The sequence below is a fragment of the Mauremys reevesii genome, linkage group 1 (assembly GCF_016161935.1).
Source record: "Mauremys reevesii isolate NIE-2019 linkage group 1, ASM1616193v1, whole genome shotgun sequence".
Classification (NCBI taxonomy): Eukaryota; Metazoa; Chordata; order Testudines; family Geoemydidae; genus Mauremys; species Mauremys reevesii.
The window spans coordinates 27,782,936-27,810,227 of NC_052623.1; the positions used below are offsets into that span (position 1 = coordinate 27,782,936).

General features: G+C 45.3%; 1 protein-coding gene across 1 annotated transcript in view; it reads right to left on the reverse strand.

Annotated features, from left to right (window-relative positions):
• ME3 (malic enzyme 3) overlaps nt 1-27,292 on the reverse strand; it is a 200,650-nt gene that overhangs the window by 77,965 nt on the left and 95,393 nt on the right. The window contains exons 2-3 of the mRNA XM_039520379.1: nt 16,073-16,206; nt 14,052-14,201 (exon numbers count right to left, since the gene is read on the reverse strand). Coding sequence (XP_039376313.1) covers nt 14,052-14,201; nt 16,073-16,206 — 284 coding nt within the window. The remainder of the gene's footprint in view (nt 1-14,051; nt 14,202-16,072; nt 16,207-27,292) is intronic.

Genomic DNA, 27,292 nt, shown 5'->3' on the forward strand with positions numbered 1-27,292 from the left:
TTGCTCCAACCTGCTGCCTTCCCCACCTCACAGTCTCTTCCTCTGAGCTTCACTTCACATCTGCCCCTCTTCTCCCCTGCCCAGACTTGGCCCTGTTACCCCTTCCCTTTTCTAACTAGCCCCCCACCCCCACCAAAACAACCTAACAAACAGCCCTTTCTCCCCCAGCCCGACACTGGCTGCCATCACACTGCTCGCTTTGCTTGTGTGTTCTACATAAGAACATAAGAACATAAGAAAGGCCGTACCGGGTCAGACCAAAGGTCCATCTAGCCCAGTATCTGTCTACCGACAGTGGCCAATGCCAGGTGCCCCAAAGGGAGTGAACCTAACAGGCAATGATCAAGTGATCTCTCTCCTGCCATCCATCTCCATCTTCTGACGAACAGAGGCTAGGGACACCATTCTTTACCCATCCTGGCTAATAACCATTTATGGACTTCACCACCATTAATTTATCCAGTTCTCTTTTAAACACTGTTATAGTCCTAGCGTTCCCAACCTCCTCAGGTAAGGAGTTCCACAAGTTGACTGTGCGCTGCGTGAAGAAGAACTTCCTTTTATTTGTTTTAAACCTGCTGCCTATTAATTTCATTTGGTGACCCCTAGTTCTTGTATTATGGGAATAAGTAAATAACTTTTCCTTATCCACTTTCTCAACATCACTCATGATTTTATATACCTCTATCATGTCCCCCCTTAGTCTTCTCTTTTCCAAGCTGAAGAGTCCTAGCCTCTTTAATCTTTCCTCGTATGGGACCCTCTCTAAACCCCTAATCATTTTAGTTGCCCTTTTCTGAACCTTTTCTAGTGCTAGAATATCTTTTTTGAGGTGAGGAGACCACATCTGTACACAGTATTCGAGATGTGGGCATACCATGGATTTATATAAGGGCAATAATATATTCTCAGTCTTATTCTCTATCCCCTTTTTAATGATTCCTACCCCTTCCTGCACCCTGGCTCTCTCACGTCTATTGCGACTGTAAACTCTTCAGGGCTGGGACACCTACTACTGTGTTTGTACAGTGCCTAGCACTGGGGCTCCGAGGCGCTACCATAATACACAAAGTAATAATAAGTAAACTACATTAAAGATTGTGAGGGGCTCAGATGCCATGGTCATTGGAAACATAAGTACCCAAGATAGACAGGAAAACACAACAAACTCTAAAGCCCCCTAAAAGGGCTATTCTCATCTCAGAGGGGAAAAAAGCATGATCAAGTGAGAGAGGAATCTATTTCTATAGTATTATTAAGCATTTCGATTTCAGCTATAGGCATACGTGGTGCTTCTCAGAGGGATGCGGTCCCTGGATCAAGCACCCTACTGTCTAGCTACTGGAACATGAAGAACGCAAAGTGCTTCACACACAAGCAACGGAGCACCTTATCGTACAGCATTAGAGGAGAGAAACTGAGATAACGTGCCTGAGTCTCTAGGTAGCCACTCACACATGCGCAGAGTGAGTGCCGAACACTACCAGATCAAAATGGTCATGCAAGGCCCCTGATCCTGCAAACACTTGTGCACATTCAATTGGGTCATCCAGTCTGATCTCCTAAAATCATTAAATTTCACCATGTTCGTAGTCCCATTGAAGTCAATGGGGCTGCATACAAAGGTACTGCTCTTCCTGCATACCATGAATTGTAGGACTGGGACCTCAATGATGAACAAAGCAGAGAATTATGGTGTATAAAAAACTCTTAAAATTGTGCTCTGTGTCTTCAACTTCTCAGGGGTTTTCTTGGACCTATGTGCAGGCAACCAAGGGGTTCTGTACGGAAACATGCAATCAGAGTAATCTTGCAGCCAGCCAGCCTAGAGTAAGGTAGGGAGAGTTGTGCCGCTCTATTTGTTTTAAGGAGCAGCCTGCTTTGTCTCTCTCTGTTTTGTGATTCTTGTGCGATATTGTGCCATAAATAAAGTAGTGTTACTTTGCAACCTTCCAGCAGAATATTTTATGCTTTTATCTAACTTCTCAATGTGTCTGCCATAAGCATAATGTGAAGAATCAGTGTCCTATTTTTCTATTTTGAATACAGGGATGGTGCTCAGGTATGACTGCAATGAGGGCCTTATAGTAGATGAAAACTAATTGAACATATCAGATATCAGCAGAGCAATATACATTACAAAAAATAAATGAAAACAACGAGGAGTCCGGTGGCACCTTAAAGACTAACAGATTTATTTGGACATATTCGTGGGTATAAAACCCACTTCTTCAGATGCATGGAGTGAAAATTTTGATGAAATGACGAAATGACTAAAGACGTGGGTTTTTTACCCACAAAAGCTTATGCCCAAATAAACCTGTTAGTCTTTAAGATGCCACTGGACTCCTCGTTGTTTTTGTGGATACAAACTAACACGGCTACCCCCGGATACTTGAGAAAATAAATGAAAACAACTAAACAATTTTGGCTAAGGGCAGACTGAAATACATCACAATTCAGTGCTACTGTCCAAAAAGGAAGATTGATTCTACAGATCAAACTGCTGACATGCAAGAGGCAAATTTCTACATTCACCATTTGACAATTTAAGATAGAAGGTTGAAATCCTGGCCCCAAGTAAGTCAATGGACGTTTTGACTTCAGCAGGACCAGGATTTCGCACAGCGGAGGTAAGGAATCTGTGGAAAGACGTTACTTAAAAAATGATGGGCCAGATCCCTGGCTACATCTGAGGACTACACAATGGAGCTCAGAAATGGGCTACAAAGGTGGCTTTAAGCGACTTTTGAGTCTCTGATTCTGGGCTGACTGTGCACCAAGCCTGGTCCAGTACAGTAGATTGCTGGCTGCCAATAGCTGCAAAGGGACCTATATAGCAGCTGAGGCTCACCAGGGCATTAGTGGTGCCCCGGCCACCCCTCCTATCCTGGCCATTGCATAGTGATGAACTACTTCATCCCTTTCCTAGGAATTAGGGGCCATTTTGGGCTAGTGATGCAGTGCAGAGCAGCTACAGCACAGCCAAGGCTCTGGGCCTTTACCCTTCCAAAATCAAACATGAAACTGACACATTATGAAGCTTGGGTCTCCAGAGCCTTCTCAGTCAGCCACACCCCTTATTATTATGATTATTCTTTTGTAATCACTGTGGTAACAGGATTAGATGCTCTGATATAAACTTTAAAACTGTTTGGCTCTTTTTGGAAAGCCAGAGTTTGTAACATGCCTCTGGGATATCGTCTTTGGAGACATTATGTTTTAATATGCACGTATTTGTCTAAATATTGTATAATCAATCATCAAACTGGACAAAATCAGCATGGTAACTCAGTGATTTTTAGAAGTTTGTTTACATGTAGATGGAAGACTTTTTGGCAATAGTCAGATTTATTTATAACTCAGGGAAATAATAGTGTGTGGGTACTAATGAAAAACAAGTAATACAATCCAAAGCAAGAGTGATTCTTATTATATTCAATTCAGAGACTTATAGGACAAAACCCTACTGTCTGTACATGATAAGCTTTATCCTGAAATAGTCCATTTGTGGGAGAGGGAACAGGGCTGCCTTCACTAGTCATGTAAACATTTCTAAAGCTGTCATCACATACTTCAGATGGGAAAACTAGAATTTAATATCAGACCCAGAAAATGTAGTTTCAAAAGTTCACGATAAAAAGCCCCACATGTTTAAACATCCAGGATCCTGAGGGACTGAAAGTAGATATGCAGTAAAGAGCATTTAAAATACCGTTTATGAATAAGTAAAGACAATTTAAAACAAAAACAGATTCTCAATACTAATTAGTGCACAAGTATTTCTGACGGAGACCTGGATCCTGTGACTTCTTTGGCATGGGCAGACTCCTTGCACATCCCTGGAGCCCCATTCACCACTTTGGGGTTCTGTGGAGGTTCTGTGGAGGGGAGAACCCATGTCATAACTTTTTGATCCAATTAATAGTTTGCCACATAATTATCAGTTGTTTTTTTAAAATCACCCTAATATAGTACATAAATAAATGAGCCTTTTCCCTGTTTCAGAAATGGAGGGGTTAGTGGCAGGGGCTGAGGGTGACAAACATCACACAGAGCGCTTGTGAAGCAGCATGGAGGTGGACTGGAGGCTCTAAATCCATCTCTAATTCCATTCTAAATTCTGATTAAGGAGAGGTAATGAGCAACACGGCTGTGTCTGATCACAATCAGTTGCACTTATTCGAGCCTAATCACTCTCACGGGCAGGCTCTGCTACTAAGCAGAAGGGCTTTAACCCAAGTGTTCTCATGTATCCTTTGCCAATCCCAATGGAATGCTTCACATTATGATATTCAACAGTACAGGCCCCTCTTGGGTTTCAAGACTCAATTGAAGGCTTTATTCAGCCTTAATTTTCAGTAATTGTCGTATTTTTAAGTATAACCCTGGGAATGACCCTTGCATTTTAGAGGGCTGCATGAGGATTGAGCCACAGAGCTCCTATTAACGTCAATGTGTGGTTAAAATCTGTGCAATTCTGAAGATTTACGGCCTTGATTTTTACATATTTGGAGCAACCACAGCTCCCACTGGTTCACCAGTGCTGACCTGTGAAAAATTAGGCTGACAGTGGCTAGTCTGTTGTATGATGTAAATACATAGGTGTGGATAGATCAGAGCCATGCTTCTGGCAAGACCAGAGATGCTGAGGGATCCCATCCACCATCCAATCAGTGTGCAGGTCAAGACTAGACTCATTAAACACTGCCCGTGCGTGAAGAGCAGAATGAGCCGCAGGTTCAGCCTCAGGGATAGAAGGCTGAGTTCATTCCTCAACCTGTTCTGCAATTGAGACCCCCAGTCCCAGCCCTCACAGCATGATGGACACCTGGCAATGCCTAGGCCACTGAGAATTAGAGAGGGGAAAAGTGTACCAGTTTACCAGCATTAAGCATTGCAAAGGGAGGCAAACTGCTGCCTATGGTCTGTCTTAAGCAGCAGTATCATAACTGGACTTCATCTATTATAACTGTCAGCACATCCTTTATGTCATTTTACGGGCTCATGCAAAGGTTAAGAGATCAAGTTTGCCTGGGGAAGTTAAACTAAATCCTAGCCTGATTGCGTTTCCTTCTCATGCTGAGAAAACTCCACTGAGACCCACACCTACACTTTTCAAATGCACCGCAGGGAGCCCCAAGGATAAACGAAGAACTTGGACAAAGTGTGACACAGAGAACAAAAAAAGGAAAGAAAAATATTTGTACAGCATCAGGGCAATTTGCCTTCAGCTAAATGAAGTCTAATCTGGCACATTCTGTCCTGGCTAAGTGGATACGTTTATAAAAATGTCCCTATCTCTATTTTAAATTGCTCTTATCAGACACACAAACATGAATGGCTAAATTTTCAAAAGTCACGTGCCTAAGATGTGCATGGCTTGTTGTATCCTACACTTAGCAGTTTATCTTCAGGGCTCTGCATATCAGGCATAAGACATGAAATTACAGCATTAATGACCCTCTGTTCATCCCACTCATAGAATTATAGCTGGAAAAGACCTATCAGGGCCTAGCTACTAGCCCCCTGGCTGGCACAAAATCGCTCCCTACACTTTATTTTCTAACGTTTTGCCTGGTCTATTTAAAAAAGCCTCCCAAGACCCTGATGCACCCATCACTTCCTTTGGGAGACTGTTCCACCGCTTAACAAATCTCGCCCATAGAAAGATTTTCATGATAATCCATTTATCTTTTCCCTTTCCCTTTCATCCCATTACTGCTTGATATACACCCAGGCACCAACCTAGATATTTCTTCCCCCTCCTTGGTGCTTATCCCACTGTAACTCCTCCTTATATCGAGATGCACAAACATACACCAGGGCTAAATTAACAGCTCTGATTCTCCTTCCTGAAAGGCTCCTGCACCTCAACCCGTGGCATCTCTTTTCTATTTTCCGTTTCTCTATCAGCCCTCCTCCCAATTCTCCTCCTTCCCGTCTCTGCCTAAATTCTTTACTAACAAAACTGATGCCGTCTGACAAGTGCTCTGCTCCCTTCTGTGGCTTCCCTACCCCTCTTCCTGTTCAAAGCCCTCCTGCTTTCATTCCAGTCACAGAGAAATCTCTCCTACTATACACCTCATACCCCACTTGTCCTGCCTCCTTGACTGCATCCCCTTCCACCCTGATACATATCCACCTTCCTTTCTCAGCTGGGACCTTTCCCTTAGCCTGCAAATGCATTTTCTTGCATCCCCTATCCCTGATCAACCCTCGCTTGACCTCCTCAAGCTCCTCCTTTGATCCTACCTAATCAGAAACTGCTTAGGGAATTCCACTGGCCTAATTTCAAAACAACTCTGACATTTGGGGTGAAATCCTGGCCTTCTTCAAGTCAATAGGAGTTTTGCCATTGACTTAGATGGGGCTGGGATTTCACCCATGTTAGGCAGTTAGTTGTGATCTCAAATGTCATGGGGTGCATATTCTGCTCCAGAGAGACTAGCGGGTGAGAGAGGAGGATGAAGAGAAGCAGAGAGGGGGACAGAGCTTTTTCCTAATGAAACAAATAGCCGCACTACATTATAAACTATGTGCCGGCCATCCCCTTAGGCCTGCTTGGCTTTGAGGGAGCATGTGGAAGGTTCCTGAACCTAAGACACAGCACAGACTTCCCTTAGCTAGAAAAACTCTTGAAGATATTGAGTTGCCTTGAAAACAACCCTATGAGTTTAAATTACAATGTGGGGGAGAAAGGATGCTGACTCTTCCTTTCCCTGTCTCCCTCCTGGTTAACCCAGCTTCCTGCTTTGGGGTACCCAGGGTGTGTCTACACAGCTCTTGGATGCACTGCGTTAGGTAATTCACGGTATGGGAGTAGGGCTGCCAGTTGTCTGGTTTTTGACTGGAACACCTGGTCAAAAACAGACCATGGCGGTTCCATTAAAAGTCCGGCCAGTGGTGCAGCAGAGGCCTGGGGCTAAGGCAGGCTTCCTACCTGCCTTTGCTCTGTGCGGCTCCTGAAAGCGTCTGCTAGATCCTTGCAACCCTGGGTGCAGGGAAGCTCCACACATTTCCCCCGCCCAAGTGCCGGGTCCGCAGCTCCCATTGGCTGGTAACTGCAACCAATAGGAGCTGCGGGGGCGGTGCCTGTGGGTGCGAGGGCAGCTTGTGTAGCCTCCCTGGCTGCCCAGGCATCTAAGGGCCACAGAGACCTCGCGGCCACTTCCTGGAAGCTGCGGTTAGTGCTGCCGGGAACCTGCACCCCCTCCTGCACCCCAAACCCCTCATCCCCAGCCCCAAGCCCCTGCCTGTACCCCCAAACCTCTCATCCTTGGCCCTACCCCAGAGCCCACACCCCCAGCCGGAGTCCTCACCCCCCCATGAGTCATCATTGCTATCTGGAAGCTGGCTACTCCAGAACGCTGCCGGTCTGTAGCCAACCAATTTGGCATGGGGAGATCAATTGTGGGGGCCATTCTTAAGCAGGTCTGCTATGCCATTGATAAGGTGCTGTCTAACTGGGCCATGAAGCTGAGGTAATGCTCAGAAGATTATGGATAGCCTTGCATGCATGGGCTTCCTAAACTGTATAGGGCAGTGGTCCCCAACTTTGTTGTGGCCAATAGCGCATTCATGTTTTCAGAAGTGTGTGGCGGGCACCAACAATTTTTCAAGGTTTATTTTGTATTTGTACATTAAACAATATGAAAAACATCATATTTAATATTCTTCCCACTCTGGGTTGAAATAATATGTATGTTGTCTCTTATTTGAACCACTCATTTTGGAGCAAAATGTTAAAAAAAATAATAAATTTCAAAGCACAAGAAAACAGCAGTATCAGTGCAGGAAGAATACTCACATACAGGGCTGGCTCCAGGCACCAGTGGAGCAAGCAGGTGCCTGTGTCAGCACATGCTACGGGGCAGCATTTGGTCCATTCTGCAGAGGCGGAGCGGGTTTTTTTGTGGTGGCAGTTCTGGGCAGTGCAGGGAGAAGCCTGAGAGAAGCTGTGCAGCCTGCAACCCTGGAGTACTCTGTCCCCAGCAGATGGGGGCCCTGGCATCTCTCCCCTGCTGGGCACTAGGCGGGCCCTGTGCCTGCCGGGGGCAGAGAGCACCGGCGCCCGCAGCCCTGGAGTTCTCTGTCCTCGGCAGGCGCAGGGCTGGAAGAAGCCGCAGCCCCGCGCCTGCTGGGGACAGAGAGCACCGGCGCCCGTGGCCCTGGAGTTCTCTGTCCCCGGCAGGCGCAGGGCTGGAAGAAGCCGCAGCCCCGCGCCTCCTGAAGACAGAGAGCACCGGCGCCCGCAGCCCTGGAGTTCTCTGTCCCTGGCAACTGCAGGGCCGCAGCTTCTTTCCCCTGCTGAGCACTAGGTGGGCGCACATAAATGCCCCGGCGGACACCATGGCACCCGCGGGCACCGCGTTGGGGACCACTGGTACAGGGGCAACTGATGAATGATGTTGCCCCTATGCCAGTGGTGAAAACTATCATTTTCTCCCCCTCTCCCTGCCCTCCATCAGGGCGCAGAATTTCTCCATGGTGCTGCAAGGACGACTGGTGGACCACTACAGCAAGTTTACAGACATAAATTAATGCAGAGTGGTCTGGAAGGGTCCACAATGCTAGGATCTTCTGGAACTCAGTAGTATTTAAATTCATGGAGAAAGGATTGTTTGCCCCTAGACTCTCTGTAGATATTAATGGGGTGGAGGTTGGTCTGGTTATTTTGGGAGACCCGGCAGATCCCCGAATGTCCTGGCTAATGAAGCCATAATCAGGCCACTTGGATAGAAGGAAGGAACATATTAACTATTGCCTCCGTAGTTGCAGAATAGTTGTGGTGTGTGCATTTGGCTGTTTGAAAGGCAGATGGCGCTGTTTATGGAATTGCTTTGAAGAGGCAGAAAAATAATACACCTCTAATCTGATATAACGCTGCCCTCAGGAGCCAAACAATCTTACTGAGTTATAGGTGAAACCGCGTTATATCGCACTTGCTTTGATCTGCTGGAGTGCGCAGCCCTGCCCCCCCCGGAGTGCTGCTTTACCGCGTAATATCCGAATTCATGTTATATCAGGTTGTGTTATATCGGGGTAGAGGTGTATTCCAATCATTACAGTTGTGTTTTGTGTAATATTTGTGAGAGCCCGGGTGGGAGGCTGAAGTGTGGAGACTTGCCTGTAGGTTGGAGCAACCAGCAAGGTGTCCCATAGAGAAAGACAAACAGATGAGGGAATGCTATAAGGGCTGTCTATTGTTCATATTTTGAGTTTTATGGCTGAACATGTTAGCCCGTGGGGGTTGCATTGGGATACAGACATTGCGAACACTGGGGTATTGTGTGTGGGTGGTTTAAGTTTAGCATTCCCTGTGTGCTTTTGCAAAACCCATGCATTATTTCATCCTTTTAAAAGGATTTTCTGTGTTAATTGCAATGATGACTCATAATGGATGTACGGTGAATGGTTTTTAAAGTTTTAATGAAACCTCTGGAAAAATAATCTCTTTGTATTTGGAAATACATTTAACTAACCAGTCTGTAAAATAAACAACTATACATAATCCTTTTAATGAATGCAACAGTGCAAACAGAACTCAAATTGCAACAGTAAGAACATTCCAAATACAACATATTTGGGGGGGGGGGGCAGGAAGGGAGGCACAAAGTCATCAGGCAAGCATACACCTTGCTTCTGGCTCTCTTGTCTGCATGGGTTCTGGGGTTGGGTGCCGTGGCTCAAAATTGGTTAGGGCATTGGAGGGCTGAGCTGGATAGTAATCCCCTCTACATCCCCCTTCAGCCCGACTCTCCGACCTAGGGTGACCAGATATCCCAATATTATCAGGATCGTCCTGATATTAGAGACTTTGTCTTATATAAGCAACTATTACCTCACTCCCGTCCCCATATTTCACTCTTGCTATCTGGTCACCCTAATGTGACCCCGTGTAGCGAGGAGGTGTGGTCTCTGTCCCGGACAGAGGGGGAGAGAACCGCGACCGCCACCTATGGGCAGAACCAGGATACCCGCGGCCACCCTGCTGGAAGCAGAGGGGCAGGACAGGAAGTGGAACTATAAAAGGCAGGCCCTCCAGCTCAGTTGGTGAAGAGCTGCTAGAGGAGCAGGACAACCTCCCATCACTGCTGGAGCTTGGAGCCGACAGAGGCAGCTACAGTGCCAGAGACCTGGAGGAACTACTAGAGCTGCCAGACACCAAGAGTGCTGAGGAGATGTTGGGGCTGCCACTTGCCGTTTACCCTAGTGAAATTAGGTACCCCTGGACTGGGAATATAGGAAGGAGCCCAGGGAAGCCAAATAGGGTTCAGGTGTGTGACTGACTACAAGCCGGCCAGAGTGCTGTGGCTGGATTTCCCCACTGACCCAGTGGTGGACCACTCTGCCCCTATTAGGGCCCTTGGCTGGGATGCAGTGGAGTGGGTGGGCCTGCGTCCCCCCTGCTACCTCACCGCCAGGGGTGGCAGCCTCCTGACCTTTAGGCCAGGAGGCCTGCATTGGTCTGGCACCCGTCCGAGCTAGGCTATCCCATCAGAGAGATAATCTCCCCCTAGACTGACAGCAGGCCAGAGCCCCCTTAGCTGATTGCTGCCCCGCCCTGAGCTGCCTGACTGCAAGCTAGAGCCATTACTTGAGTACAGCCTCATCCTGATTGAAGGTTCTGGGCTATAGATTTGCCACCACCTAGCCTGACTGTGGGCTAGACCCATTAACTGTGTGCTGCTCCCGCGCTGGCTGAGTGTCAGGGCTACCAGACCCAATTGACACCCAGCCTGGACTGAAGGCTAGGGCCTATTGACTATTTCCCCCTGAACAGAGTTGCTCTAGGAGCATCACAGTGAGGGGGTGTGGTCTCCCTCCCTGACAGATGGGGAGAGAACCATGACTGTCTTACACCCCGCCATGTAAAAACCCTGTTACAGAACCAAATTACCACCGTGTAATGACCAGGGTGGCCGCAGAGTTTTGTAACAGGGCTATAACGTGGTTTGTTTTTCCCAGGTAGGTAGATTTCTGAAGTGCTCATTACCATAGCTGTGATAGATTTGGAGCTGCCCTGTAATAATTTATTAATCCTGTTTGTTGGCCTGGTTCTTGGGTTATTTACTGAGTGACTATGCGGGTATGGGTTATCTCAATAGAGGGCTATCTGCGAAAACAGACAGGAAGGAAAATAATGGTTCAAGATAGCCACCTCTCAGCAAACACTTTAAGAGTTATTGAGGGACAAGCTTTGATGATTTTGCCTTTTCTCCAGCTACCCTACAAAACTGGTTTTGACCAAGAGAGGCAGAAACCTGAGAACACAGAACAACAACAACAAATCCTGGGACGATTCCCTTTCCCAAGAGAGGCAGTAGTTGTTCAGGGGAACCAGTCTTGGACAGGATACCTCTGGGAATGTCTGAAGAAGTTAAGCCTGTCTAAGTTAATAGGCAGCAGGTTTAAAACAAACAAAAGGAAATAGTTCTTCACACAATGCACAGTCAACCTGTGGAACTCTTTGCCAGAGGATGTTGTGAAGGCGAAGACTAAAACAGAGTTAAAAAAAACCCTAGATAAATTCATGGAGGATAGGTCCATCAATGGCTATTAACCAGGATGGGCAGGGATGGTGTCCCTAGACTGTTTTCCAGAAGCTGGAAATGGTTGACAGGGCATGGATCACTTGATGATTACCTGCTCTGTTCATTCCCTCTGGGACACCTGGCATTGGCCACTGTCAGAAGACAGGATACTAGGCTAGATGGACCTTTGGTCTGACTCAGTATGGCCGTTCTTATGTTCTTATGTCGGTGCCACCACGGGATGGAAAGACTGTAGGTGTGATAGACATGCACGTATACTATTTGTGGTTTAAAATCTTTTTTCTCCAGAAGTCTTGGATCTACTGCTAAATGAACAATATTTGGGGTTAATATGTCTGCCTGGTCACTATCTTCATCACTGGCCACATATTTGTGCAGGGAAGGACCACAGGTGTCTAAACCCAGTCAGATCTGCTGGGTAAGCACAGTTGATACACGGGGTATCTGTAGCCCAGGTCCTGATCTAGAAGTGGGAGAACTGCAAACTTCCACCCCAGGATAGATTACACTTCAGGGGGAGCAGTCAGAAAGACCAGAAAAAGGACAGAAGAGCACCTAGTCCTGTAACCATCACAATAGTATCTAGGAGACTAAGCAAGACTAAATCTTGCCCGTGATACTGGAAGGTCTCATTCTTCTCAAAGATACCATTTCAGTTTGCTTGCACAGTTCAGCATAACAGTACTGTGAGTGGTAGAAAGCCAAATTCTTTTCGAGAGTTAAACCTTAATTCCCCTGCTCCTGTCAAATATTGAGGGTCCCACTCCCAGTGATTCAACCGGGAAGTATCGGCATGCTGCATTGAGTCAAACACTCCCTCAATCCAACCGCTTTGCTCCGCAAGTTCCTCCACAAGAAAAAGTAATTTTTACTACCACACAATTATAATCAGATCTGAATAAGAACAACAACAAAAAATGAATGTTTCTCATGTGAATCTCATCACTGTAAATAATAAAATAGGAATTTTTCTATTTGGAAGAATGACTATTTGTAAATATGACTTGGGAAAACAACCTTTAGCAAAGTAAAAACTGAAATTAGACTGCAGCTCACAGTATATCAGCAGAGAAACAGAATCCTCCGTAAAATAAGAAATCAACTGCAATCAGGGCATTATGGTTTGCCCTTTTCTGCAGAAGCCACAGGCTGGAATCCATAACAGTTCCTTGCCTAAGTTCAACAACAGAGACTCTTTGCAATGGGACACCAGTGCATGAGAGCAGAGGCTCTTACCACAGTGGCAAAATAATGTGGGTTTTTAAAAATGAGTTATAGGAAGGGAATTCCTCCAACAGCAACAACTGCACAAAGTCCTGCGTGAGGGAAGACATTGCTGCTTTCCCTGAGATAACAAGAGGATTGGGAACAGAACTGAGGACAAGCCAAAGACATGGTTTAATCTCAGTGTTTGTTGTGTAGGCTTTAAATCAAGCTACTCAAAGGGGGAGGCAGTGTGGTCTAGCAGTGTGACCATGGGACTGGAGGTCAGGAGCTCCCAGTTCTAACCTTAGTTGGTGAAAAGCCAACAATGTGCTGCAAATAGTGCAACAGTCCTTGTCTCAGAGTGCTCACAGATAGAGATATCCAGGGGGAGGGGCAACTTTAGGTTCTTTTCCCTAATCCTTTAGGACAGGGGTTCTCAAACTTTTGTACTGGTGACCCCTTTCACATAGCAAGCCACTGAGTGTGACCCCCCCTTATAAATTAAAAACACTTTTTTATATATTTAACACTATTATAAATGTCGGAGGAAAAGCAGGGTTTGGGATGGAGGTTGACAGCTCACGACCCCCCACATAATAACCTCATGACCCCCTCAGGGATTCCAAGCCCCAGTTTGAGAACCCCTGGCTTAGGACCAGATTGAGGATCTGCCTACACTACAGCAGCACATCAGCTGTAGCATCATAGTGGAGATGCTTCCGACATTCCTACAGGAAAGCACTAAAACCCTCATAGCTAACAACTATAATTAGAGCATTAGTTAATCAAAATTATATATTTTTAAAACTATATTATTACAAGGAATCATGCAGAATATTTCTCCCTAAAAATGCACTTTGCTGTGCAATCCATTGCAGGGCATATGAAACGACACAGGTTCTCTGAGTCACTAACAGGTATTTAAAACCCAAATGTTCCTCAAAGGGCCATGCTGTCAAAAGAACTTCAATGCAGAGGAGAGAAAGGAGGGCAGGGAGGGGAAGGGTGTGGCTTCAGAGTGACATTTGTGGCTAAGTTACACAGACTGTACAGTACTGTTTCAGAACAAAACCACCCTCTGTTCACAGTTTATAGGAAGACAGCAGAGTTACTCCCGGCTACCCAGCTTGTCATTAAAAGCACAACAGCACAAGCTGTTTGATAGCCCATCTTTTGATCAAGAATCAAATTTTATTTTTGCTGGGCCACCCACAGAAATATGGGTGCTTGATACAAAGGAAAATTCACATCCAATTAAAGAAGGGAAAAAATAGTCAGTCTACTCACCGTGGCCTTCTGAAAGCAAGACCGTACTGCTGACAGGCCAGGCCGACCGTGGGAGTATAAACTATGGGCATGAATCTCTCGATGTCAGAGGTTAGCACTCTGTAGAAAAGCTTCTCGTTTCTGTCTTGCAGTGTCATAAGAATAATGTATCTAAAAACAAAAAAAGAAAAAACCAGATACACACATCAAAGAACCTGGGTGTGGACAATTCCACCAATGCCATGCATGACTGAAGAAGCTAATGGAATCTAGATTCATAATGTCTCACTTGCTAAGAACACAGGACACTCCCACAAGGGCCAAGTACCAGTCTTTCAACGGGCAGCTCAAGCCTGAGGTTCCAGAGGTACTCAGCATCCATAGCCCCATTACCTTCGACAGGAGAGGTGCATGCTCAGTACCTCTGAAAATCAGAAACTGCAGTATCCTCAGGATCTTCAGGATTTGCAGCATAAACATCACTAATGAGGAGGATCAGAAGAACTATGCTGAAGGCATGGTTATGAAGGCCAGTGCCAGAATTAATCTATATCTGATTTAAATTAATCAAGTGGTCTGCGTGCTATACATATTTTAAGGACTACACATATGCAAACTGCAATAGATTCATATTCCTAAAATTCTCCAACCTACCCCCAATAAAATTCCTGCCCATCCACCCACAGTCTTCAACACACATCAGCCTTCAAACCTTACATACCCTAATGAACCTATCCCCTTAGAAAGAGCCTGGGAGGATATTAGTGTTAAAAATGAAGGAGATAGTTAAATTCCATACCAAAAAAAGAAGCACTAAAATAATAATAATTTTAAAAATGAGGTAATAAAAAAATAGGTCACCTCTGTAACCTTAACTTTGCCCACCTGTGCATATGCATCATGACACAGTCTTAGATGATCACATATTTTTTGTGTAGGATGTAGGATTCGCTGATGTGCTTGAGCTATGTCAAAACATCTCCCCTATATTCTCTTCTTTCCTGAAAATGATTCCTAGGCTGAGAATGAATTTGTCAAATTTTAGCCACAGAACGCAAATTTGTCAAATTTCAGCCTGATTGCCTTTTATGATGAGTTAACTGGCTCTGTGGATTATGGGGAAAGCAGACTGTACAGACCCACGAAAGCTCATGCTCCTATACTTCTGTTAGTCTATAAGGTGCCACAGGACTCTTTGTCGCTTTTTCCAGATCCAGACTAACACACAGGGCCGCCGCTTCCCCTAGGCGGTCGTCTAGGGCGCCAGGATTCGGGGGGCAGCATTTTGTGCGCGCCCCACTGGGCGCACGGGAGCTTCCGGTTCCGTTCCCGTCGTGCCGCCGAAGAAGGACCTTCTGCCGACGTGCCACGGAAAACAGCGGCAGGCAATTGAGCAGCTCAATGACTGCCGCTGTTGCCTGCGGCATTTCGGCGGAGGGTCCTTCTTCGGCGGCGCGATGGGAGTGGAACCGGAAGCTCCCACGCGCCCCGTGGGGAGCGGACAAAATGCCGCCCCCCAAATTCTGACTAAGACGCCAGAAACCCTGGCACCACTCCTGCTAACACAGCTACCCCTATGATACTTAACCTACCCCTCTGATACTTAACCTTACTTATGAGCAATACAGAAAGTGATGGTGGGTTAGGAACAGGAGGAGAAGCAAATGTCTACCACTGCATAGGATTTTTAAATTTCTCTTATCTTCTGGCAAGTTCTTTTTGTTCTTCCATCAGGCATTTTACTGAACATGCTGATAGATAAAGTTAAGTGAACCCACTATGTTAGTGATCATGTTGTGTGTAGTGTCATATCTACCTTGGGAGACAACTGGAGTGAACAGAGGAGACAATGAGCAGGCTAGAACAGACACAACTGGCAAACTGTTAGTTAACAGAGTATCCTTAGCTGGGAGAACAGTGATTCTGAAGAAGAGCTCTGAGTGTGTAAGGCTTAAAACTGGGTATCCTCACATTTCCATGCGGGTTGTAAAGACCACAGTCCTAGCCAAAACTTGAAAGCGGAGAAGACTTTTTCAACATACTTGTCTAGATCACTGGATTTGGTCTCATAGCTTTTCATGACACGGAGAACTTGAACATCTTGGCTCAAGAAGCATGGAGGAAGCAGACCATGAATTCCAAGCTGTAGCCTCTCTTCAAGTGTAAAGGCCATCCCCTAGGAAGGAAAGGTGAAGGCATATTTAAATAACGGACTATCTCATAGTCTGTTCTTACCAGCCACAGTGACCCCTCTTCAGAATAATCTGCAGAGGAGCCTGCCTTGGTAAAAAAATATCATCCAAGGAACTTGCAAAAGATGTCCTACATTAAATGCTAAACATCAGCTAAACTGTAATTCTACATGCATTTATTATGGCAAATAAATAGGTTAGTACAACTGAAAATAAAAAGAAGTAGACACTGATATAGAAATAAAAATAGAAACTTTAATACGGGAGGACCTGAGGTGAGCTCTTCCACAATCGTGTGTGTCTGGCACACTCCTCTGAAGGAGCTAACGTCGAACAGAGTTGAAGCTAGGACATGGGACTGGACAGACCATTTCTCTGTTCTAATAGCATCTCTGACCTCTGTTTATACAGTAGTGAACTCCAGATGGATATGCAAAAAAATGCATTATAAAACAATGGAAAGAGAGGAAGCTCTTCTGAGAGCATTCCAAAAAATATTTCCCCAAGAAGCGTGCCTGATATTGCCCAACTGAAACAGGAAGAAAAGTGTATTGTTCTCCTTTGTACTTTTGACATTTAGTCTCCACACCTGCAAGGCTTCTGAAATAATAGAGAATAAAATCAACATTGGACACCAGCTCTAAGTCAGTTCTGGGCTTTACAATGAAAATATTGTGGCACAGCAGGGAAAAGGCTCACAACTACTACAAATGTCAAAGTTTAGCTACAATGGATGTCAAAGAAAGAGATAACCACAAGTTCAAGCCATCCATTTCCTACAAATACAGAGGAGTAAAGAGGCCAGCAGAAAAGTTAAGCATTAAAGCAAGGATAGAAAAACCCACATGCCTAAACAGAACGATCAATTTGGAGGGACTTATTGAGGTTTGGGAGCAAAGCAGCTGATTTCATCCCCAGAGGGAAAGGGACAAACCTAGAAACAAAGAAATCCAGTGGCTGCTGCTCCTTTAGAAGAGAACTGGGTATAGTTACTGGCATAGCTATGTCTATTAGGAGTGTGATATTTTTAAATCAATATAGTTATGCCGGTAAAAACCCTAGGGTAGACACAATTATACCCATATAATGTGCTTTATACCAGTATAGCTTATTTTGCTTCACTGAACTAGAATATGCTATACTGGTATAGGAACTTTTATACTGGAATAATTGCATCTACACTAGGGCTTGCTTGTTTGGGATTTTTTCATTTGTTTTGTTTTTTGCTGCTTTAACTATAGTTACAGGAGTAAAAGTTTGCAATGTAGGCAAGGCCTCAGTCACACAAGGAGGAGTCTATGGCAGAGCTCAGAATAAAACCCAGGCTGCCAGGCCTCTGGGAGCATTTCTCCAATAAGATTATCAGAAGACCTCAAACAGGGATCGGCAACCTTTGGCACGTGGCCCGTCAGGGAAATCCACTGGCGGGCTGGGACGTTTCTCTACTTGCAGCGTCCGGAGATGTGGCTAATCACAGCTCCCACTGGCCATGGTTTGCCACTCCAGGCCAATGTGGGCTGCGGGAAGCGGTGGGCAGCACATCCCTTGGCCTGCATCACTTCCTGCAGCCCCCATTGGCCTGGAACGATGAGCCAGTGGGAGCTGCGATCGGTCGAACCTGCGGATGAGGCAGGTAAACAAACTGTGCTGGCCTGTCAGCGGATTTCCCTGATGGGCCGCATGCCAAAGGTTGCCGACCCCTGGCCTAATAGTAGGCCTGTGCAAAGAACCCCTTGGTTAAACGGTTCTATGCACTGAGTTAATATAAGAGTTCTGCCTAAAAGCCATATCGCATGGGTCATTTTTCTTGTGTTGCTATCATTGGTAAGTAATGTGGCTAGCTACTTCCTAAAAGAGCTAAAACCAATCAACAAGCATTCTGATCATTTTAAAAAACATATGGAAAATGAATCATTGTAGTGGATTCACTTCATGAAATCGACTTCATGAAAAGTAAAACAAAAAACAAATGGGAAAATCCAACCACTAGCTGAGCATAACATTACAAGGAAACTTCTTGTGGAGAGGGGGTATGGATGAAGATTCTAGCTCTAGTTAAGCCTCAGATGTTTAGATGATCATGATGGTCCTTCTGACTTAGTCTGTGAGTCCATGTTCACACCCTCTCTTATTTGAGAGGGCCTTTAACCAGTAGATAGCAGCTTCTTTGCAACTGAATCCCATTCCCCATTTTCCAAGACTGGGCAAGGAAGATACAAAATGTCAGTTACCGCAAAGCTACAGAGCCTGATCTTACTACTACTAAAATCAATGGAACACTCCTACTGCCTTTAACAGGAGCTGGATCAGGCTGTTGGAGTCTGATCTTATAGGGAGCCAAGTGTTCTGTTGAGGGCATGCAGAGACGTTAGATAAAAACATAAAAATGCTCTTGCTGGAAGTTTTCCATGAAACATAACTTTATTATTAGACTCCAGAATGATATCACATAAGAACCTCAAAACAGAAAGAGACAAAGCAGGCTGCTCCCCGAAACAGAGAGGCATGTCACCCCTCTTTACTCTAGGCTGTCTGCCTGCTTAGCAGACTCTGCTTGCACACCTCCTTTCAGAGCCCCCTGACTACAAACAGGACCAAGAAACCCCAGAGAATTTAAAGTAACGAATCACAATTTTAACAGTTTTCAATACACCCCACTGAGCACCCACAATACCCATTAAAAGTCAAAGCCAGATGTAGGTGCTCAGCACCTCTCCAGATCAAGGCCTTAATTTGCAGTGTCTTTCAAAAGCTCTGTATCCTACAACACAACTAATTCCCACAGTACCTAGCAGTCCAGGGGCTGGTTGGATGGCAGGACCAGTGATTCTGCTGTTACAGGGAGCCATGGGCCAGTGCTTAGGACACATGGCACAGAATGGTAATTTCCCAGTCTGACGAGAGCAATGTGATTGGCAATGAACATGAGTGAAATTAATTTACCTTCCCAATCCAGTTGGGACAGAATTCATCCTGTAACCCACAAGCAGGTCTGTAGCAATACTGTTCCGGTCTGTGGGCTGCAAGAGTGGCCAGAACTCCTCTGCAACCACTATTTAGTCAAGCTTATGGGAAAGCCGTACTGAATGTAAACTAAAAACAACTGGGCTCTACATAGACATTTAATAGGGTTCTATAGATGCTATTTAAAATCTGTAGAGAATAACATCCTTTCCATAGGTATTTGGACCTATAAAATTCTATAGCAGGGCTATACTTAGATTGTAAGCTCTTTGGGGCAGGGACTGTCCTTTTGGTCCATTTGTACAGCACCTAGCACAATGGGTCCTGGTCCATGACTGAGGTACCTAGGTGTTAGTATATACATGCAATAATTAAATAATAATAATACATCTCTATTAAAATTCAAATAATAAATTCAAAGGTTATTGTTTTCTGCTATGGTCAATAGCATTTTCCATAAGGGGCCCCCTCCTCTGACCCCCTCTGCACCATCCAACTCAAGGTGGGTGCAGAGTACCACTCTATCATGCATGGGAAAGGGGAGGGATGGCGATCACACCTTGCACAGCTCCCGTCACTCCTCAGTCCTTTCCCTGCAGAGCTCTATGGCAAAGCTTTAGTGGCACAGAGGGGCTTGCACAAGCCATCCCTTGCCCTATAGGAATTGTATTTTTTAAATATATATCGCATGAGTGGCACATGAACTCCCCCCTTCAGGGAGGCTAGCCCCGCGGCCCCGCCCCTTCTACGTGAACCCCCGCCCCTACTGCCCTCCCATCTGCTGGAGCCCCAAGCACCCCTTCTCCGTGGTTGGAGGAGCCCTGGCTGAACTGCCCAGGGCCACCGGCCACCCCGAGCGTCGGGCCGCCTGCAGCGCGGCCACAGCACTGGGCCACCGGTTGCCCCCCAGCACCAGGCTGCCGGCTGCCCCCAGTGTGGGCCCCAGCACTGGGCCACTGGCCTCCCGCAGCAGCTGAGCTCCCATTGGCTTGGAGGAAAGGGCGGAGCATGGGCAGGGCCAGGGCTTGACTTAGGGGAGGGTTAGCCTCACCTGGCATATTATACCTGCTGCCCATAATATATTATTTGTATAACATGGATTGAAGCAGCATGAAGGACATGGGGATGGGTGCCCTCTTTTTTCTTATATCTTATGGAGTATTGCCATTTTGATTTTTTAGTAAAAAAAACTAAAAGAAAAAAGAAAAAAAGAAAAAAAGACAGTACTTGTTGCTTCTGGATTTTCAGGCGGTTTTACTCAGCATGTTTTGAGATCTCCTCTGCAACCCCAGAAGAATTTCCCATTACACATTCCCACTGTTGTGCAAACCTTTTGTTGACCATGATTTACAAATTCCCTTTTAACAGTTTCTCTCTCTGGGTTCAAATCCCACGCTCCTGGTCATCCTTTTTTTACAAACTGGTGCAATAGTTGTTGGTTTCTAATCCAGTCGGACAGTAGCCCTTCCTCTCCCACGGAAATTAGGAACTTTCAAAAATGATCATTAAGCAGCTCAACTTTTCATTTGCTTTGTAAAGACCTTTAGTACAAATATCAGAGTCTGGGGATTTAACTAGAGTAAAGTCAATTGATCTAATTATGGCATCAAGTGTATTAACTGCCATTGGGGCTGTAATAATATTTATTGCTTTGTGCAAGTTTGATTTATTTGGTTGGGCTACAGTCACAGGATCAAATACTGCTCTCATTTACACCAGTTTCACAGCCGTGCAACTCCAAAGACGTCAGGGCAGTTACTCCTCATTTATGTTGCTGTATGAGCACAGACTTGGGCCTATAAATTAAGAGAAGGTCCCTGTCGCAAAGTGATTGCAGGCTAAGAGCTCGATCCTGCAAACTCAGCACAGTAAGCATTTCCATGATCAGGCCATCCCCAACATTAGATGCGAAACAATGAAAGAGTGACAAACAGAGAGGGGCACAAAGGGTGAAGTACTGATATTCCACGACATTATTGGAAAGTTTGTTTGTTTCACATTTTTTTCCATGTGTTAATTCAGAACCAAAGTGTTTACAAGGTTTTATTTATTGAACCATATGAACAATTTTGTTGTAAAGATCCCAAATCCTCACATTATCCCTGCAGACCCCAGTGATAGGGTTATGCATGACAATTAGCAGAGGGCTCGTTACTATTTCCCATCGGTTTCCAGGCCCCAAGGCACCAATTTTTCTTCACAAAAAACAAACAGATCCATATGTTAGCAATTATAAGAGTTTTGACTCCCTTTAATATCCAGGCAAACAGATTTTCAAAACAGGTCTAGGCAAAACTCATAAAGAAATCATTACTAATCCGACTGAATGCTTTTGTAAGGGATCTTCCAGCTGTACATATATTTAAAAATACCCTTACTAGTGTATTAGAAGGGGATATTGAGATGTTTTGATAGATGGTTTTTTCAAGGTGACTGTCAGGTAATAAATTATCGTAATTGGTTCTTAAAAAGCTCGAATGTTGGCCTGATTCATTTCCTGTTTCTTCTGAAAAAAAACCCTGAGAAATAAAAACAACACTCATAGAGGAGGATCCAATTACTATTCAAATCCATGGAAACACTTTCATTGGTTTCACTAATATTAATTCAGGCCCATAGTTGTTTTTCCATAGGAGAGTCTCAAAGGGCTTTATAAACACCAGTTCAGTAAGAACCCTCTATACCCCAGTGAGTTAGAGAAGTAATACTGTACCCATTTTACAGAATGGGTAAGCTGAGCCTCACAGGCACTCTGGGGTAGAACCTGGAAGATGACAGAAGAGACCTGACACATTATTATTTGTATTACAGTAACAAAGAGGCTCCAATCAGGATTGGAGCCCCACTGGGCTGGACGCTGTGTATACAGAATAAGAGACAATCCCAGCCCTAAAGGGCTTAACATCCTAATACAACCACTTGCTGCATCCTGTCACAGAACAATCAGAAGGAAAAGGTAGGCAAGGGTCAGGCAAGCAGTAATGAGACTGTCAGCTGTTATATACCAGCTATGTGCACAGCTAGATCTCAGGGAAATATTGTCCACATAAGACATCTGAATCCTGCATTGGGAAGTCTCTCAATTCAGAAAGAAAGAAAAAACCCGACCTCAAACATATTGAAACATGAACTGGTGGCTTTTTGGTTCCAAGGCTCACCAAAGCCTCTGGCAAAACAGTTCCAAGCTCAGCCAGTAACGGGCTCTGTTACACACATTATTACACTACCCCATACCTTCTGTGGAGTTAGTTTGTGGATAACCAACTTTCTTGAAATACCACAACATCTCCAGTTTCATTTGCTAGGATAAAAGCTATAATGTTTGAGAGTCTTCTAGAGCAGTGGTCCCCAACCTTTTCCGGGTGGCGGGCGCCGGACGACGAGCCACCGAGGACCATGGCCAGCGGAGAAGCATCTGCCGAAATGCTGCTGAAGCAGCATCATCAAGAGGCATTGCCGCCAAAAATCAGTGGCATTTCGGCAGCGACGCCTCTTGATGATGCCGCTTTTCGGCAGCATTTCAGCAGATGCTTGTCCGCCGGCCAGTATGCGGGCGCACATAGATGCCCCCGCGGGCACCATTGCGCCCACGGGCACTGCGTTGGGGACCACTGTTCTAGAGCATACGTTGATCACCAGCTGAGGGGGGAGGGCAGGAGATGGAGCTCCCCCATACCCTACGGTATAGTACTTCATAAGTAGATACATTATGCTATGCATAGAATAATAAAATCACAGAAATGTAGTGCTGGATGAGACCTTGAGAAGTCATATAGTCCAGAAACTGTGCTGAGGCTGGACCAAGTAAACCAAGAATGACCATTCCTGACATGTGTTTGTACAATTTGGTCTTGAAAACCTCCAATGATGGGGATTCCACAACCTTTCTTGGAAGTCTATTCCAGTGCTTAACTATGCATCGTGTCTTCTTTTGAAACATCAGGCAACAGCCATTGTAAGAGCTCCTCTAACTAGATGGAACATTTCTCAGTTACAGTACAGCAGTCTTTATGATCTTATAAAGTCATGCTGATCCCAAGTACAGCTCACACTCCCCCTGGACAAGAAGAATTCTACTTATTGAGGAATGCAAATTTAAAATGTAAGTATGAAAAACAGCCCCTCGTGTTCAGTTCAAACAATCAAACCTGTATCAGCACAACGATCAAGGCAACATCAAGATTTAAATTTGATCCTGAAATTTTGAATGGAAAGAGTACAGTTTAAAAAGTCATTATTTTAGCTTGTCTGGTAAATGCCTTTGTTATACAGACAGCAGATCATACTTGCATGTTCTAGGGATTCAGAACTATTGAGAGTAATAACTTCATTCAGCGATCCTAGACACAATTGGAAAGCTAGCTAGCTAGTTAGCTAGATAGAGGAGTTATCTAATTACTGTTAGCACAGGATCAGCACGTTAGTTTTTGGAGGACAAAAGTCTTCATGTTTACAGCACACACATAATCCACTACAACAGCCATTCTGCCTCTTCTAGGCTTGCCTGTTTGAAGCATTTTGGGTTTGATGTAGTGGTGACCAACTGTAGTCTTATTATGCCCTTGGAGAGCACAGATGGAGTCTACTGTAAGTCACTGCTCATGCCATGGAGCCATAGCTTTATTAATTATTTGTATCACTGAGGTGCTTGGGAGCCCCAGTCCTGGACCAGGATCCCACGGTGCTGCGCACTGTACAAACAGAACAAAAAGGCAGCCTTGCGATAAAATCAGGGATGGGGGGTGTGTGAAATCCTGGCCCCACTGAAGTCAATGATAGTTTTGCTGCTGCTGCTTTTAATGGGATCAGGATTTCCCCTACCGTGATCATTCCCACATCAGTATGAACTACAACTGAAAAGGACCCCAAATTCAAGGGAAAACATGGATATGGGAAGACACCCTTTTCTGACAATATCTCCAGTACACTGTAATGCTCTCTATTCACTGCTGTAAGATCTTGTGCAAGACACAGTCTCTGTCCCTCAGTTTCCACACCTGTAAAATGGGGTCATACTTGCATCCTTCACAGCCCATTGAGGGACATCATTAGTATATATAAAGCACTTTGACATCATCAGACAAGAGGTGCCACAGAAATGGGAAGCTTTAAGTCTCTAGATCCTGCCTGTCCCATCTTATCTTAAATGTGAAATTCCCTCACATTTTTTAAGTAAAACTAATACACTAATGAAAGTAACCCTAAAAACTGTTTTCTCTATGTTATTTAAGCACGAAAACTCTAAGATGTAGTCAAAGGGGCAAATAGCTATAGATCTCCCCATAGAGATGCCCCTGATCACCATCCCCCATTTGACTAATTCACAGGGCCTGTGTTGTTCCCTGCCCCCTCCAGTAGTGTATCTACAAAGCGAGCGCTTTGGCCTAAGTTCTGTCCAAAATGCCCAGCTAAACACTAGGGCTCTACAAATAAAGAATAATGATCACAATGTGCATGTGGAGAATGTGTAAAATCATCTATGACTGTGCAAATCTGCACTGTAACCAATTAGTTAAGAGACAACGCAGCAGCATGCAGTCTCCCATGGCCCTGAGTAGTATGAGAGGGGCATTTGATGTTCTGCTCCTTCTATGGCACAAGGATGCTCTGCTCATTGTCAGCATCATAGAATATCAGGGTTGGAAGGGACCTTAGGAGGTCATCTAGTCCAACCCCCTGCTCAAAGCAGAGCCAACCCCCAGACAGATTTTTACCCCAGTTCCCTAAATGGCCCCCTCAAGGATTGAAATCACAACCCTGGGTTTAGCAGGTCAATGCTCAAGCCACTGAGCTCTCCCTCCCCCCATTTAAAGCAGTGGTTCTCAACCGGGGTCTGTGGCTCCCTGGGGGGCAGCAACCCCTTTCAGGGGGTCCCTGGGGTCCCCACGGCTGAAGCCTAGAGCCCCAACATACCCTTCCAGGCAACAGCCACAGAGCTGAAGCCCTGAGCCCAGTTGCTGTGGTGAGGCTTCAGCTGGGAGCTGCAGGGGTGCAACCCTGAGCCCCATACTAAATCCTCGAGCCCTAGTGCCAAGGCAGGGCAGCTGCTGGGAGCCATGGGCTGAAGCCCTGAGTCCCGGTGCTGCAGTGGGGCTGAAGCCGCAGTGCCGCAGGCTGAAGCTGGGAGCTGTGGTTGAAACCCATTGGCCGGATGCCCCCGCAGGGCTAAAGCTGGGAGCCAGGGCTGAATCTCTGAGACCCACTGACAGTGCTGAAGCTAGCTGGGGGCTGACCCTGTGCCCTATGGGCTGGAGCCCCGCCCCCCAGCAGGGCTGAAGCGCAAGCCCCGGCTTTCTGCGTGGAAGGTGGAGACTCAGACTTCCGGGTCAGAGCCACCCAGCCTGCAGGTCAGCCTTAAGGACTTCTGGCCCAGCTCTGGCTCTGCCCCCAGAGACTTTGCCTGCGAGGGCTCATTCCTTGGTTTCTGCCCTTGGCCCAGTGAGTCTGACGCCAGCCTTGCAAGTTAGCTAGCTCCCTTTACTGGTCATAAAGGAGCTATTGCAACAGGAGCAGGACAAGTTCCACAGCACAGGGAAAACATTTGTAAGTGCAAACAATAAATATCAGATATGGATACATTTTTAATGCGATCATCAGCTTTCAAAGCAACAAAATCCACAGAGCGATGATAGCAAACTTCCTTCAGCAAGTTCAACCACCATAATGGTTGAAGAACATCAAGAAGGTGATGTGAGTAAGAAACATAAAGCTGCTATTAACTTCGCAAAATTTAGGTAATATGAAGACAGATATTTGAATTTCAGTTTTATTTGTTCCGGAATTGGAGATATACCTCAGCCGCAGTGTGTAATTTGTGCACAAGTATTGTCCAATAAATGTCTGAAACCCTCCAAATTACAGAGGCACTTAATTACAAAACATGACATCTATTAGGATAAGCACCATTCATTTTTTGAGCAAAAGGCCAAGGAAATGTTTGGTACTAAAGCAGTAATGAAATTCACAACTACTGCAGATAAAAAGCTTTTAAGATCATACTACATAATGGTGCAGAAAATTGCTTGAACAAAGAAATCACATGCGATTGCTGAGATTTTGATAATGCCATGTGCTATTGAAATAACTAAGGAAGTGTTTGGAGAGGAGAAGACCAAGGTCCAGACAAAATACCGACATCAAATGACTCTGTCAGACGACGGATCAATTCTATGTCAGAAGACACAGTTTCTCAGTGTATTGATCAGCTGCGTGACAATGATTTTGCTGTAGAATCATAGAATATCAGGGTTGGAAGAGACCTCAGGAGGTCATCCACAGACATTTCAAAAATGTCCCGTATCAGAGGGGTAGCCGTGTTAGTCTGGATCTGTAAAAGCAGCAAAGAGTCCTGTGGCACCTTAGACTAACTGACGTATTGGAGCATGAACTTTTGTCGGATGTCCCATTTACTTGCCTATATTTGGTATGTGTGGAATAAGGAAATAAAGGAAGACTTTTTGTTTTGCAAAGAGCTCAAGACAACAACAAAGTCAGATGACATTTTCAAACTGTTAGATGATTTTATAATTTCAGCAGAAATCAGCTGGACTAATTGCATTGGGGTCTGCACTGATGGAGCTGCAGCAATGACCCGAAAGCATTCTGGTGTTGTGCAAAAAATAAAAGCCGTTGCACCTCACACTATTTGGACACACTGCTTTTTACACCGAGAAGCACTTGGTGCAAAAGGTATTGAACCAGGTCTTCACAGTTCTGAACACAGCAGTAACCCGTGTTAATTTTATTAAATCCACAGCAACAAACTCCAGGTGTTTTGCTGCACTTTGTGAGGAAGTGGGTGCAGAGCACCATTCCTTGCTCATGCGTACAGAGGTGAGATGGCTGTCTCGAGGCAGATTGCTTGCCCGTATATTTAATTTCAAGGAAGAGTTATGTACTTTCTTAGTTGATAAGAAAACTGAATTTGCCAAAGTGCTGAAAGATGATGTGTGGCTGGCAAAACTGGATTACCTCACAGACATATGGTGGGAAAGACTAATTTTATTGCCCAGCATGAAAGAATTGAGGCATTCAAAAGAAAACTACAACTCCGGAAAGTTTGTGTCTGTGGGGGCACTGCTGATATGTGTGAGCTCTTACGTTCTT